The sequence below is a fragment of the Hibiscus syriacus genome, unplaced genomic scaffold, assembly GCF_006381635.1.
Source record: "Hibiscus syriacus cultivar Baekdansim isolate YM2019G1 unplaced genomic scaffold, ASM638163v2 tig00111151_pilon, whole genome shotgun sequence".
In the NCBI taxonomy this organism is placed as follows: domain Eukaryota; kingdom Viridiplantae; phylum Streptophyta; class Magnoliopsida; order Malvales; family Malvaceae; genus Hibiscus; species Hibiscus syriacus.
The window spans coordinates 660,099-676,435 of record NW_024062999.1 but is presented as its reverse complement, the minus strand read 5'-3'; the positions used below and the strand labels follow the sequence as shown (position 1 = coordinate 676,435).

General features: G+C 32.1%; 1 protein-coding gene across 1 annotated transcript; it reads right to left on the bottom strand.

Annotated features, from left to right (window-relative positions):
* Positions 1-3,395: 3,395 nt before the first annotated feature.
* Positions 3,396-4,748, bottom strand: LOC120154797 (transcription factor bHLH94-like). The gene is made up of 3 exons (XM_039166448.1): positions 4,209-4,748; positions 3,724-4,128; positions 3,396-3,630 (listed from the first exon to the last, which is right to left on the bottom strand). The coding sequence occupies exons 1-3, from the start codon at positions 4,626-4,628 to the stop codon at positions 3,502-3,504; spliced, it is 954 nt and encodes a 317-aa protein (XP_039022379.1). The 5' UTR covers positions 4,629-4,748; the 3' UTR covers positions 3,396-3,501.
* Between the last annotated feature and the right edge of the window lie 11,589 nt (positions 4,749-16,337).

Below are 16,337 nucleotides of genomic sequence, written 5' to 3'. Positions count from 1 at the left end.
TTTGGTGTTTTAGCATCCCGAATGTGCTCCAACATTTCTTCTTCAATTGTGGTCTTTAAAGCAAACATTGCTTTGCCTGCTTTAATTTTCCACTTTCGCAAGATTCCATTGGCATCTTCTGTCGCCGGTTGTGTAACTTCACCACCACCGACAACCTCCCAAAGGTCTTGACCTTGTAAGATCACCCATACATGTTGCCCACGTGTTGTAGTTTTTGTTGTTGAGCTTCTTGATCCCTCCAACTACTTGAAGATCACCCATCTTAACGGCAAGACTCCATACATGTTGCCCACGTGTTGTAGTTTTTGTTATTGAGCTTCTTGATCCCTCCAACTACTTGAAGATCACCCATCTTAACGGCAAGGCTTTGACTACACCGAACAAGCTTGAGTAACAAACGTGCAGAGTACTAAATTACTCTAAACACAAAGAAACTCCACAAGGTTTGTAATAACCCTGACAATAACTCAAGAAATATTTTCTGATGTGGAAGATTAGTTAAAAACTACAGCCACAGAGCATACTCAGAATTTCAAGAGACCTTAAAAATGTGGCTCGGATACCAATTGTTGAATCAAAATAGAGTAAAAACTCTAATTGATCGAGAAGAAGAAAAAAAACTCTTTAGAATAATCTCACAAAATTGCAAAAGGGAAGAACTCTTAAGAAAGCTTTCAAATGCTTATAATTAAGCTTTGATTGTTGGATGATAAAACTCAAATACAAGTAGGGTATTTATAGGTTACAAGAAACAATCTAAACCACTCATTAAAATAAGCACTAAATAATATAAACCATTGAAATTAAAACATGAGAAAAATACTTAATTTTCACCTAACTAAATTGATGTAAGCAATGACATCAAAACTAAATTGATGTAAGCAATGACATCAAATTAATTTAGGTGTGAACTTATTTAGGCTAATATTGAATTTTCAACAATAGATTGTTCGTATGTTCGAAAAGTCCTACGATTGGTCGGTATTATAGGTATAGTCTTGAATTCACCAGTTCAATCTGTTTTAGTCTGGTTAGAAAATGCATATACTACACTTGGTTTGGTTCCCTTTGCAAAGGTTATTGTCTTACTTTGAAACGTTTGGAATGGTCGTAATTCTTTGGTGCACAAGGGTAGAATGCAACCCACTTGGCTAATTGTTGTTAATGCTAAGGCGTTCCATCAAGAGTTTATTGGGGCGCATTGAGAATGGCCTTCTCAACATGATGTTGCTGATGTGAGACAAGTGATTAAGTTGAATGCGGATGGTGCCTATAACCCGTCACTACAGTTGCCAACAGTTGGGGTTATTGCGCGCAGCGCGCAAGGAATGGTCCATGGTGATTTAGCTACGGCTTCAGGTGGAATCCACGAACTCGTCTTTGTAAAACTAACTTGTTTAGTTGTTGCTATCAACCTTGCTTTATAGGAGGGATGTCATGATATCCATATTGAACTCGATTCATCTACTATCGTCAACTACTAAAATAATCTGGAAGGTGATTTTTCCACCATTGGGGTAACTATGGTTGATATATGTGCTAAATGTAACACTTTTGATATTTGTTCTATTTCGTATATATCTAGAAAAGCGAATAAGGTCGCCCATACTTTAGCAAAAAAAGGTATTGGATTGTAATGTCTTTTATTCTTTTGGGACTGATGTCCCTAGGTTTGTACTGGATGTTGTAATGGCTAATTTAAATTATAGTTGGGTACTCTTTTCCCTTTTTAGGACCCTAACCCTCGGGTTGGTAGTAGGGGTTTTTAAAGAGGTTTGTTTTCTTAAAAAAAGTATATAATTCATATTTCAATCATATGATATAGGCACACAAACATGCTTTCACATCGGGAGTGTTTGAAGCATCATTTAGCTCAAATATTATATGATAAAATACTAATGAGCAAACACATTTAATCGAGGTCAAGTTGCTCATCTTTATTTTTTTTATATTCTCTTAGGTTATGGGTTCTAAACCCAATAGAAGTACTTGCCTTCCTTGGAGTCCTCTTTCCCCTCTCCTCTAGGTAAGATTAGGATTATATTTAGAACATGTCAAAAAAATTATCAACTTACCATATATTATACACATGGTTGGTCCTGACTATTTTTTTTTAACTTGGGGCTAAATTATAAAAATGAGCCCCTAATTCAAAAGAAATTTAAGAAATATGTAATACAAAATTTATATTAGAACTTGTTGAATTTATTTTATTAAATTAAATAAATAATCATTCATTAAAATATAAAAAAAATATTTAAACATACATATACTTATAAAAGATATTGCCTTGGTGCATTTCTTGATGCAAAATCATTGATGATAGCGTCAACATCAATACTTTCCAACAATTTTTTTCTTCTCAATGCATAACATAGCATTTGGAAATAAAAGAATGATCTTATATAGAATTTAGATATATATAAAAATCAAAAGAAAGAATTTAGAAATATGATATCACCTAAAATTTTAAGAACAATCTTCAATATGATTCAAGTATCGCAATTGACAATAAATAATTGTGATTTTGTGTTTTGTGTTTGTGAGAAATATGAGAAACTAAAATGCTAGAGTAATGATTTTCAAAGGAATTGTGAATTAATGAAGAGAAAAGAAGCATGCTAATTAAACATAATTTTTTTCCTTCAATTAAATTTTGAAGAGAAAAAAATAGCATTAATAAAATTTTCCATTGATATGGAAAATTAAGAAAGAGATTTGGTGGATTGATTGTGGGAATTTGGTATCTCCAAAATTAAATAGAATTAATTGGATTTTTATTGAATTTTAGAAAAGAAATACTGAATTAGGATTTTGTGGGAATTGAAAGAACAATTTATTAACCTTAATAAACTCATGGGCCACATTATTTTATTTTATAGTCTTTTTTAATTTATTATACTAAAAATTTCTTCTAGTCTATGGGTCCTAGGTGGATGTCCCTTCTGCCCTGGGCCAAGGCCGACTCTAATTATACGTAATATATACATATAATATATAAGCACAAAGACAAATTAGCAAAGTTGACATGCTTTTAATTATATATATATATATGATTTTATAAGTAAATAAATCTTAGAGGGTATAATTTATAAGTAAAATATGATTTTATAGTACACCTACATGGGGATTTTAAACTCTTCTGCAGTGCATCTGTGCATGTGAAAAGCGACACATTAAAAACGGAAAGCAAATTCTACGTATTATAAAATTGTCCCCAACCATAATTGATTCTTTTTAGTCAATCTATTTTTGTTAATAAGTTGATTTTTTGGTCCATGTGTAAAGCTAAATAGTAATCAAACATCCTCTTTGGTTCATTTTACATTCTTTCAATTACAGTTGTCCTTTAATCTATATTTATCATGTACCTTGACAAACTTAAAAGTTATGGAGAAGACAATTCTAAATTCTACATATAACGATTTGAATAGTTGCGTTTGGAAGATAGATATGCGTTAGAAGTGAACAAATTACAAATTACCCTAAATAAAGAAGAAACTATAAATTACAGTGGGGATTATGGAATGAAAAGCAATTCAACACAGCATCTTCTTGAATCCTACCTAGCAACTGGTTTAATGCTGTAGCTATGTCATCCGCTGCAGTCACCTTACAATCATCTTCTACCTGCATCCAATTACAGTAAATTATACTACAAAGATAAAGACTATATATATGTATGTATGCATGTATGTATACTGTTTTCGGTAACATGCTGACCTGGACACTGAGAGAATAGAGTACGGTGTGATCAACTGTGGTGACATTGAGATGGAGGATACTGAGACGCATACTGTTCAAACCCGAAACCAGTTTCAATAGCTGTGCCGGGCCATTCTTCAATCTTATTTTGAGGTTTGCATGGCTCTCCACCATGGTGACTTCTATGTCTGCTCTGGCAGATCGAGTCTCGGCCGCCGTCGATTCGTTCATCGGGATCGGATAATTGTCGCCCGGAGTCGAGTACTGTGGGAACATGAAGAACTCGTCGAAAGGTGATGAACAACCGCTAGTACTTCCATCTGACCTTTCCTTCACATCTTTCTTAGCAGTTAACAACTGGACACAGTGCTCAAGCTCTTTCACGAAATTGATAGCCCCTCCGATGACCGACGCTTGATCACCCTAACCAAACAAAAACTTATGATTATCATATATATATATATGTATGTATGTATGTTTAGCCAGTGAAAAATGAAAAATACCCTTTGAACATAAGATTGAGGAATGAGAGAACGAAGAACAGAAAGATATTCATTCATTTGCCTCCTCCTATTGCGCTCAACAGCAATGTGAGTCATCCTTTGATTCTCAATCTCTTCCTTGTTTCTACGAGTCTTGAAGCGACGTCTCTTGGGACGAGTTGAAGCCGTCTCGACCATCGCCTTCGAGCCGACAACGGAGGACGATCCATTACCATTGTTAGTAGCTTCAATTGAAGTTCGTGAAGAGGAAGAAACCCAATAACCTCCGTTGACGAAATCATTATTAGCTTCATTAGATGCTTGATTTTGATGAGGAAAATGCTTGCCTTCATAGCTTGAATTCCCTTCTAACAAGCTGTAGAGATCTTTGTTGATGTGATTAAATGAATCTTGCTGAAAAACTACAGCTTCTAGTGCCATTTTTCCTCTTTTCTCTGCTGCTTTATCTTTCACACAAAAAAAGCTAAAAAGAAAGGTTTTATTGTTATTTGTTTAAAAAGATACTCAAAGGGCCAAAACAAGAACAAAAGAACAAAAAGAGTTTGGTATTATGTTCAAAAAAAAAAAAGGTATTAGCCTTGAGGGTTTCAACTTTGTGTTGCATAAATGAGCTTTTTAAAGGCATTTGATAAACCCTAAGACAATAAAATAAAGGTTAAATTATGTATTTAGTCACCCATTTATTTCCATAGTTTCATTTCAGTCACTTAACTATTTTCTCCAAAATCATTCATAATGTTATGTTTTGATCAGCTGTAGTTAAAAATATTATTGGTAATGTTGACATGCCATCATAATATAATATTACATTGAAAAAATTAAAAATTATCACATCATCGTTGAAAAAATTAAAATTTGTCACATCAATGGTTTTGTTTATTTTTAATGGCGGGTGACCAAAACAGAATGAAAAAGTAAAGTTAAACATGAATTTAAAAAAAATAGTTAGGTGACTAAAATGAAACCGAATAAATAGGTCGATGATTAAATATATAGTTTACCCTAATATAAAAATATTATTCTCTAAATTTTAGTACATAAACTTGTTAGTTTTTTTAAATTGAATCCATGAACTCTCTTCTAATCTACATTATTCTCTAAGTTTGACACAAAAATATTTTTGATCTTTTTGACGATTCAATGCTTTGATATTAAGTCACATGAAACAATCTTAATTAAAATTACACATGGCCAAAATGGCCAAAAATTGAGGTTCAAGTTAATGTGGATGTGGGCCAGAAAAAAGTGTTAGGGACTAAATTGAAAAAATATCAAATTCATAGACAAAAGATTACTTTATCCATTTGTCGACAGACAAAAAAAGTAAAAAAAGCAATAAAAAGGGTATAAAAATGAGATTTTCATTTTTTTTGAACTTATTCATAGGTATTAAGCCAACATGCTCTCGTACTGTGAGCAATACCCTGTCTATTCATGTAATGATTTTTTTTTTTGCAAAAAAGAAAATTTAAGAATATGAAAATGACATTTTGAAATTAATATCGAAAATGATGCAACATATTTATTTACCAACTTCATTTAGCTTTGGATCAAATCCCCCTTTTAGAAATTATGGATAAAAGTCTTCTTTTTCTTTGATTTGATAAAGATATTATTTAATTACAATTTAAGAAATCAGTGATGTAAACTTGTTTGAACTTATTTTAATTTTACAATTATGATTACGACCAAAATATTTAGGTTTATGGTAGAATAAGTGATCTGGACATAATCTATACATAATAATATATTTTAATATGTGTGTATATATATATATATCATTTCCATTGAAATAAAAAAAATTATTAACAAATATAGCCTCATTAAAGTAATACTGATTTTTTTCTTCATATTATACCTATTTTCTATATCATCTTAGAGGTAATCCGTTTCAAATTTATTTAAAATATAAAAAGAAAATCAAATAAAAAAATTAGATCCAACTGGCTCTAGTTTGAGTGTTTAAGAAAAAAATATATTTTTTAAGAGATAAGTTGAAAATTTCGGTCTTCCAAAAGATTACATCTCCTTAATTTGGATGAACCCTAATTTTTTTTTATTTATAAAATGAGTTAATATACTATTTTATACGGATTTGTTGTTTATATTTTGATGCAGGGGGATCCGAGACAGATGATGCTGAGCTGTCAGATTGCACGTTGATGGCGCTGAGATACCATGAGTTGGCAGATCAGCGCAAAGGCGGGAATTGATTGTGACATGTTCCTTATTGGGGTCGTTTTGAGTATGTTTCAGTCTTTTGGCCATAACTTTGGCTACAGGTGTCAGAATCGCGCATAAGACCCCAATCCGGAAAGCTCTTTTCGACGCGCACGCTCTCCACATTGAGCTATGCTCCAAGTGGCCTTTTTTTCAACCTCAAATTCTGCCGTTTTCCCCTCCGAATCACTAGATTTAGTTATTTTTTACTATTTATGGTAATATTTCGATTGTTAATTAGGAAGTCAATTTAAATCCGATTTAGACCGGATTTTTGGGAGATTGCTTATTTTATTTCGAATTTCAATTTAGAGTGATTTTCGGGATTTTGCTATTTTTGGCAAAATTCGAATAAATACGATTTTTGCTATTTTTGGCAAAATTCGAATAAAGACGATTTTTTTGCTATAACAGTCCGGCTTGTGGACTGTTTTTGAGACAATTATTGATTTTATAATATTTTATTAAACCCTAGAGACTTTTTTTCTCTGGTTTTTGGGCGAATTTTCTCTTGTGAATCGTCTGTCGGAGCTAGCCTACAGGATAATCACTATTCTGTCTGGCGTCATATTTATTTTTGAATTAAATCTCAATTATCTATGAATTTATTAGTGATTTAAATCACGGATAAGATTTTTTTTGTATTTTTATCAAATTATACTACTGTTACTAGTATTATAATTATTATTTTGTTACAAAGATTAAAAATATGAAATAAATTATGATATTTTTAAATCTTATTCTCCAACTCACGAAACTCTCCAATTAAAGAACAAATGGGGTGGAACTTAATATAATTATCTTTGTTATTAATTTATAGATCATTTTCTCGTCCTTATTAGCGGGCAATGCAGGGACAAGTTTCCAAAGAAAACAAAAATGCATGATTGAAACAATACAAAGGGACATTACTTATGTATATCACATATAATCTTCATAGGATATATAATATTAGTCCATGATGCTAAAACATATCAAATACATATACGTTCTTGATAAAAGGACACGAATACATCCCTTAAGCCTATATGATAACCTTAAGCCTAGGTTGTGAGCCTCATTAAATACATCCCTAAACCTAAATAGAAGAAAAGAGTACTCCCCAACCAGGTTGAAAACTATCACCAGAATTTCCACTAAACCACGAAATCACCAACCAGCACACAAAACACCCATATGATAACAGATATGGCACCTCATAAAAACTCCAACACTCGTCTAAACTTGTGTTTCTGTCATCACCACACCCAGGGCACCAACATCAGACTCTTGGCATCGAGCTGGAGATGGAATCTCTTCTTTGATAACTTCAGCTATACTCTTATCTACGACTGCACCGTCATCGAGCATTCTCTTGTTCGAAATCTAAACTACACCTAACGACCTCTGTGAAATTAAAATTACTTATTATTATCTCTTGAGATCTTAAGTTCGAGCATCACGTGTACAGGGTACCATATTATAGCCGCCGATCATGTCCTAAAACTTATTATCTTCAGAGTCAAAACTAAATGAATTGAAACATCACACGACCATTCAAAGACTTTTTTTTTCCTTTTTTTGTATTGAATATTCATTTATGGAGTTAAAAGTTTCCCTTTGAATTAGGGTTTTGTGGGGGAGAGCAAGGTCATGAGATGCATGCATACCATGCCCCGCTCCGCAGGGAGTCGGTAAGATGCATTAAAATCACTGGGGGCCATTGGCGCCCCAAATGTAGAAACGCTTAGCCCTTCGGTCATATCTTAGGGTTTGAACAATATGCCAGTCCATTTATTCGGTTCCATGAATATATATAAGCTAAAGATTTTTCAAAGGTTATAGATTTTGTTGTTACCGACCGGATGGAAACACTAGGGTTAGAGGTATTTATCGAGCAAGTTGATCGTCAGTTGAGTGCTTGACTCGTACTCGTTAAATATATTTGTTGCTCAACTCGACTTGTTTCTTGTTAAGCTATATAAAATTTTACTCGATTCATGATTGTTAAGCTCGATAAAATTTTGCCCGACCCGATCTTATTAAAAAAACTTGCTACTCTACTTGACTCGACCCCACTATGTAAAATCTAATAAATTAATAATTTAGTATCTTTCTTGTTGTTTGTTAGAAAATTAATAAATGACTTATAATTATTTTTTTTGATTACCCTCACGTTCCAAGACTTCGTCCTGACTAAATTTTAATTATCAAATTAGTTGTAATTATTAATTAGTAATTTAACATCATTTTTATTATTTGCTAATAAATTAGTAATTAATTATATTTTTTAATAAAATATTTTTAAGGTAATTATTAATAAATTATAAAAAAAGATTAACGAACTTCTCGTAAACTTATCGAATCGAATTATATCTTACCTGACTCATTTTATTAAGGTCTAGACTCCAGAGTCAAGCTCGAATTCGAATCGAGTCAACCTAAATCTAGCGTTAATTGAATTTTAACCGAGTAATATTCAAACAATTTACGAGTTTCCCCTCCATCCCCTCCAATCCCTCATATCTGGTTTTAGGGTTTGTCCCCTAATGAACTTATTTATCTTAGGCTCCTTCTGTATAACAGCTCATATCCTGCTTATGCAGACACGGTTTTACCTAACTACATATTACTATGGTGACGATCGATGGTTATGTAAAAAGTCTATGCAATATTTAATTCCACTATCCTTAGGCTTTTTCATGATAAAAAATAATTTAAAATAGTAGTGATAAATTGATTTTTCATTACCATTCATGCATTTGATCTTGAAATATATCTTTTTTTATTAGGTGATTGAATGGGCTGCTAGTGCTAGAATATATTTAATATTTTGAGCATGTAATGCTTTATTTTGAAATGTGATACGAACCCTAGGTAGCTTGAATTGTTATTTATTCCAATTTCTTGACCTTAATCATTCACTTATTTTAGTAACTTACCCGAAGGAAAATTTTACTTTTTTTTAATCTATCTTGCTTGTTTATTATTAGAGTTTCCTGATCATCTTTTCCAAAAATATCATCCTCGATATTCGAATATAATTTCTCCCGTTAAATCATACATTTAAACTACATTTTTTTTAATTTTTAAGAAGTTATCAAGTAACATGCATGCCGTATGATCTAATAATATTTGTATGGAAGGTGGTTGAAATTTTAAAAACTAAGTATAGATAAGGGGAGAACTTGTTAATGATATTACCCTTACAAAGTTGATCACTTTTTTGCATTATTAGATGTGATGTGACCAATACCATAGCACTTTATGTTAAAAAAAACATTTGGATTGGCCTGTGGGGCGGGTGGGAACAAGTATCCCTAAAATTTAAAATTATCATAAATTTTATATTTTTATGTATTTTTATTGAAAATATGTTTTTTTTAATTTTTATAAATTTAAGTTCATCCTCATAAACTCAAATTCGTTCTCCTAACATAAAATCTACCGTTGTTACCTTAAAGTGAGTCTGCTTGCCGCCTTGAGATGACTTCATATACCATATTAAAAAAAGAGGGTGAAAGCCTTATTATATGTTATTTAATATTTCCCATTCTGCTTTTATTACAATAGCTTCTATTGATATAATTAAAGTCTTCAAATCATGTAAGGCTTAACGAAGATCTAGTTTAATCATCTTAATTATAACTTGCTTTCGACTATTAGGGTTAGTCTGATCCAAATTCTTTTTTGATTAGGCACGAGATAGATAGGAAGCAACTCACTTAAAATAGATGTTAAAATAAAAGTTTAATCCATGTAAAACTCTTTTTTTTTCTTTGCATGCGAGTTAAAAAAAACTTTTTTTTCTCGGTTTCTAAGACTTTGTCTTGACTATCTATGTCGTACACCTGATTTTAGGGTGAATATCTCAGCAAAAAATTTCTACATGCATAAAGACTTTAACTTAAGATCGATTTAACCAAAATCAAATTGTTTAGATCTTAAACCAACCTGTTGATAATAAACAACAAAACTTTGAAACAATTTCAAACATGAAAGCTGTCTAATTAAATTCTGGGTAAATTACATCGTTCTCTACTAAATTTTACTCTCTCCTATTTTACTCACCATATTTTCAATTTTTCTAATTTGCTCACTAAACTTTAGAGATTGAATCATTTTGCTCACTCCTTTGTTATCTCTCTATCATTGTAATGAATTGCCATTTTTTATTATTATATATTACAAAATAATAATACAATATAAAGGGTAAACTACACCATTCCTCACTGAACTTTACTATCTCTCTTGCTCACCTAACTAGAAAATTAGGAGAAAGAAGAGGATTCAAAACGACGTCGTTTTGGTGTATATTTGTGTTTTTTAAAATGATATTATTTTGATGCTTGTTTCATGTCATAACACCTTTAAAAAATTAACTGCGTAGTGAGTAAAATAATTCAATCTATAAAATCTACTGAGAAAATTAAAAAAATTAAAAGTACCATAAATGAAATAGGAGAAAATAAGGTTTAGTGAGGAACAATTTAATTTACTCTTAAATTCCAAAAGCAAACACATGTAAAGTTTTATTTGCATTGGCTGCCTAAAGTCCCCTCGCACTCTCTTTCTCTTCCTTTATGGAACAACACTTTTACACTTAAAATCCTGTGGAAAAAAGCAATTTTCCAACAAAAGTTAATGATTACACAATGTATTATCCTAGCTGTCTTGTAATATATGGGGTATATTATTATGTTTTGCGTTTACTTTCGCAACTAATGATTTTATGTTAAAAAAAATAAAATTGATATCGTAAATTTACTAAAATGAATTTATCAACAATATCTATAAAAATATATAAAATTGTATAAAATTTTAAAATTTTTAAATTTTTAAAAATAAAATCGCTCTCATCAACCCTTTATGGTTCATCGTTTTGTGTAGTGGTAAAGGCTAGAGAGAAGAGCACGTAGATATTGCTTTATCTTTACATCATGAGAAAAACAAAAGGATATTGGAAGATTGAGAATGATGAATACTCATTACTTTCAATCCTTTTATTCATGTATAAAAGCATCACTCAAATGCAAATTTGTGGGGTCTTGATGATTTATAATTTTATTCCCTCCCCATTACTTATTTATCTTGCCTTGTGAACTTTACTAAAGCAACTTATTTTTAGATCAACACAATTGAGAAACTATAATATATACATATGTATTTGTGTCTGATATGTGTATTACTTAACTTTGTTTATCAATTAAGAATAGCATTATTTATGCACAAACAAAATAATCTCAATGGTTAAAGGAATGATTGTTATTACTAAAGGTCACGGGTTCGAGCACCAGAAATTGTAGCAGAGTGATTGAGCGTTCATTGTCAAATAATTGAGAATATTTAGAACAAATACTATTTTATGATCACCTTATCTTAATTAAAAAGGAATAGCATTACTTGGAACATCTCTCGTTCAAGAACCACTCTTGTTTGGAACAACCCTTGTTCGGAACAATCTAGGTTTAGAAACATTACATCACAATCATGTATTTCAAAGAGCCCACCCCCCACTCGGTCCATCCCTGCTTAATAGCCATCATTTATTACTATAATTACGATAAACGTAATGCAACTTAAAATAAGACCGCAACCATAATTTAAATCATTGATCATAATAACAACTTTTTTTCATAATATAATCACATACATCAATCATAGCATAAGTATAAGCTAATACATGCCTCTTAAACATCAAGAAATTGTTTTTAAGACATTTTAGGTCAATTACAAGAATAGTGACTTTTATTTTAGTTTTGTTCAACTTTGTTCATTGACTTTTAGAAAGTTATATTTTTATTATTTACATTATCAATTTGTTATATTATTATCACTACGTGGTTAACTCATATTAGTTTGATGACATTACACATTAGTAAAAGGGATTAATCATTAATTTGGTCCTTAAACTTTAGATATTAATTTGGTCCTTAAACTTTAGATAAAATACTAATTTAACCTCTAAATTTTAGATGAAATATCAATTTGACCCTTGAACTTTAGATAAAATACTAATTTGATCTCTTAACTTTAAATAAAATATCAATTTATCTCCTGAAATTTAGATAAAATATAAATTTTATCATTCAATTCAATTGAAAGCGTTTGTTACGGGCCATCTCTCACCATGTAACACCCTGAATTCTGAGTTGATAGTTTAAGGTTGACCCAAAAGGTTTATGGATCGGGTAGAGTTTAAATTAAAAACGTTGGGCCAAGTTTGGGCTTAATTGGATATGAATTGGGCCCGATTGGCCATAAAAAGAGGATTTTAAGTATAAAGTAAAATACGAATGACCAAAAGTGCAGTTAAACTGTTGATGGAAAAGTTCATGACATCCTTGGTTTTTACCCAGTTTTAGGCGTGGGTTTGGGAAAGTTGAACACTTTCCCTCTTCTCATATTTCTTCATATCTTCTCCTCATTTTCTCTTCAAGCTCCATTGATCGAAGGCTGTGGTAAGGGCTCTTACTATGTTCCTTTTAGTTTTCGATTCATTCTAAATCCCTCCAACAACTTTGGTTTGTGATCCAAAGCTTTGGTTTCTTTGTTTGCCAGAGAAAGTGGGAGTTGAGCAACCAAACCCTAGAAGAGGTGAGTGTGGCAAAGAAAGGAGTTTCATTTCGGGTTCTTAAGCTAATGTAGTGTATTTCTAATCCTTTTTTGTAATATGAAATTCATTAACATGATGTTTTGTTGGGGATTTGGGTATTTGAGCATATTTGGGGGAGTTTCATGACTCATGCTAGAATATGTTTTTTAATGTAAAGATAGTGTTTTTATAGTACCAAAGGACCCTAAATAACTCCTCTAAACTTTGGAACATGTTTTGGGCCAAACTAGGGCGTGTAGGAGGATTTTTAGTGTTTCTTGAGCCTATTTTAGGGTTTTATGGGTTAGAGTATCAATACTTGACAAGAGACGTTTTACTCGTCAAAAATAAAATAATCCTCTTCAAATAAAATAAAAAAAATAAGTAGTATAAGAGGGTCGATCCACAGGGAAATTATAATTTCTGATGCAAATGTAGGATGATTTAAGTCCAAGAATCTTAAAAAAATAAATAAAATTAAAAAGGGAAGTAGGTGTGATTGAGGTGAAATAAATTGTAACCCCTTGGACCCAGCCTATGCGTTTCGACCAAATCTAGCGGATTACAATAAAAAATTCTAAAATAATTTTAACACTTTAAAAAGCATAACTTCTTTTAAAAACATGATTAAATTAATAACTAGTAAAGGAAATGGTTTCATACATCAAAAACGAAAATAAATAAGCCATAAATTCGTATATCAAAATAATATACACATGTCACCAGAATATATGTAGTTCAGAAGATTGAAACATTACAACAAAATATATTGAGCGATAGGTGTCGATCCTCCAAGTGTCGGGTTTAGTGTGCCTAATCAAAAAGTATCTGAAAAGGGGAAAGTTTGGGGGAGTGAGCTAGGGAGCTCAGTGTATTCCAATAAGTGCAATATAAAACATATAGAAGAATTTGAAAAAAAATTTAGTAAAATATTGTAAAAAAATACCAATAAAGTTTCTTTAATATATATATACCATCTACCCATACACCATATGAAAAACCCAAAACGGACATCCATAAGGACTTCCCTAGACCTCTAGGATTTAGGAGTCCAATATGAATGATCAGAACATAAAAAAATTACCAGCTAGTTGAACCTCATAGTCTCCATGCACCTATCCAACAGTACCTCAAAAACAGTTTCAAATAATACCGGTAAAATCAGGATATCATAAAACATACATTTTACAGAAATTCAGTGAATAGATATCAGACAAATAATAAATTTTAGATTAGTAAAACATAACTCAAGAAAATCAAGAAACAAAATCATATGCTCATGGTAGTTCAAACATATATATTTAAAATAGATGAATAGTACACAAGAAACACACCTTATGAAACAAGTTGATTCAAGAGATCCACTAAGCACCAATCTCGCTACGATCAAAAGCATAATGCAATTCTAAATCAGACCAGAGTAATGAATCTAACAATATATTTAACAGAGTTGAAGAACTATATGTGAAATCACGGCTCACGCGACCGTGCGGATCGAGAGGAGTTGGGTTGAGCAGTCGTACGTTCGGGCGAATCATGGGTACCTACCATAACCAAATTCATAAATCAGTATTTTCCATAGACCTTATTTTTCTTAACCAATCTAATTAAAATAACTATGCAATTTCATGTTCAATGGTCAATTCAAAGTCTTTTGGGTTAAAATTTGACGAAACAGAATTCAAATTCGAACTTAGGACATCAAAAAACATAAAATATGACATTGTTTTGAAAATTTGACTTTTTTGTCAAAGTCAACGCGATTAAAGTTAAAATCAAAGTCAATGAGTCAATAGTCGGGTTAACAGGACAAAAATCAGATCAATAGGTCAACGGTCAAGTCAACGGATTGACTAGTCTGAGTTGACTTGGTGGGTTGAATCATGAGCTAACTTGGTCAACTCGATCGAGTTGACTCAATTTTCCAAAAGACTTGGCAGAGACAAAGGCCACACACAACGGAGGTGGGTGGTGGCAGGTGACAGAGATGAGGTAACAGCCAACCATCGAAAAATAACCATAACATTAGAAACAACTCGAATTAACCCAAATAATCAGCCAATATTAACAAAAATAAAATATAAAGTAATCGAATGACGGACGGCGGTTGAACAGTGACGAGATGACAGATCCAGGTGGGTTTTCGTAGGAGCACAGCGAGGAATTAGATGATGGTGGCGGTGAGGTGAACAGAGCTTGGGATCGATTTTAAATCGACGAAACAATGCTAAGGATATTTATGTTTTTCAGCAAGTTTTCGAACACCGCAACCTGCGAATAATGACATTTCACACAGCGGGTATGACTAGGGTTTGATCGGACAAGGGAGAGGACTTAAACGGTGGTGGTACTGAGGAAAATAGGTAACAAAATCACCACAAATTAGAGGAAAACCGAGGAAGAAGTGATGACTCTTCAAACAGTGATTCTCGGTAGCTGGTGAGGCTTCACGGTGGAATAAGATAGGGGATTTGGTCGCATGACAACGACGAACACTCTGGTGAGGGAGGTGTCGACCATGACTAATCGAACGATAGTGTATCGATGAGGGCAAAAATAGTTTAAAATATTTTAGGGAATTTCGGATTTGATTTCAGATTGGAAAAATTCAAGATTTAGAGAACTAAGCGCTAAAGTTTTAAAATTCAATTTTAATATTTTTAAAGCCAACAGTGGCCTAGTCTAGTTAGTAGGGTTATGGGACCATAACTGGGGTCACAGGCTCAAATCACCCAGGCCATATGTTTTATAAAATAAATTCTTCTTCTTTTTTCTTTGCTGACTAATGATGGTTAAATCGGGAAACAAGTCCCTAATCTTTTAGGGAAATTTGAAAATTATCCTAAAACTTGGAAAATATACAAATTGATCCCTAAAATTAATTAAATAAAAATCCAATTAAGATTATTAATATTAACCCAAAATTTTCGGGATGTGATAACTCTCATCTCCTTAAAAACATTCGTCCTTGAAATTCACCCGAGTCAAATAAATAGAGAAAATTGTAACGGTGACAGTTATTTCTATAAGTTGAATCAAAGTCAGAGGGTCTTAGGATATAAGACTCGAGATATAGGAATAGGCGGGAACATTATTGCAAAATGTATTATAAGAAACATAATTAACAGTAAATATACCTGTAGAAATCTTGGGCTCATCCTAGTTGTCAAAATGTCTAGTAACTCAGACCAGAGTAGGCTGCCTTGCCTTAGATAAAACTGGTCCTCCACTCTACTACGAACGGCCTCTACAGTCAGTCGTAGAACCAAATCCAAAAGTCCTACCCTGATTCTGACTCCTAGTTGGGGTTTGAATGGAAGCCTAAGAACGGGAAG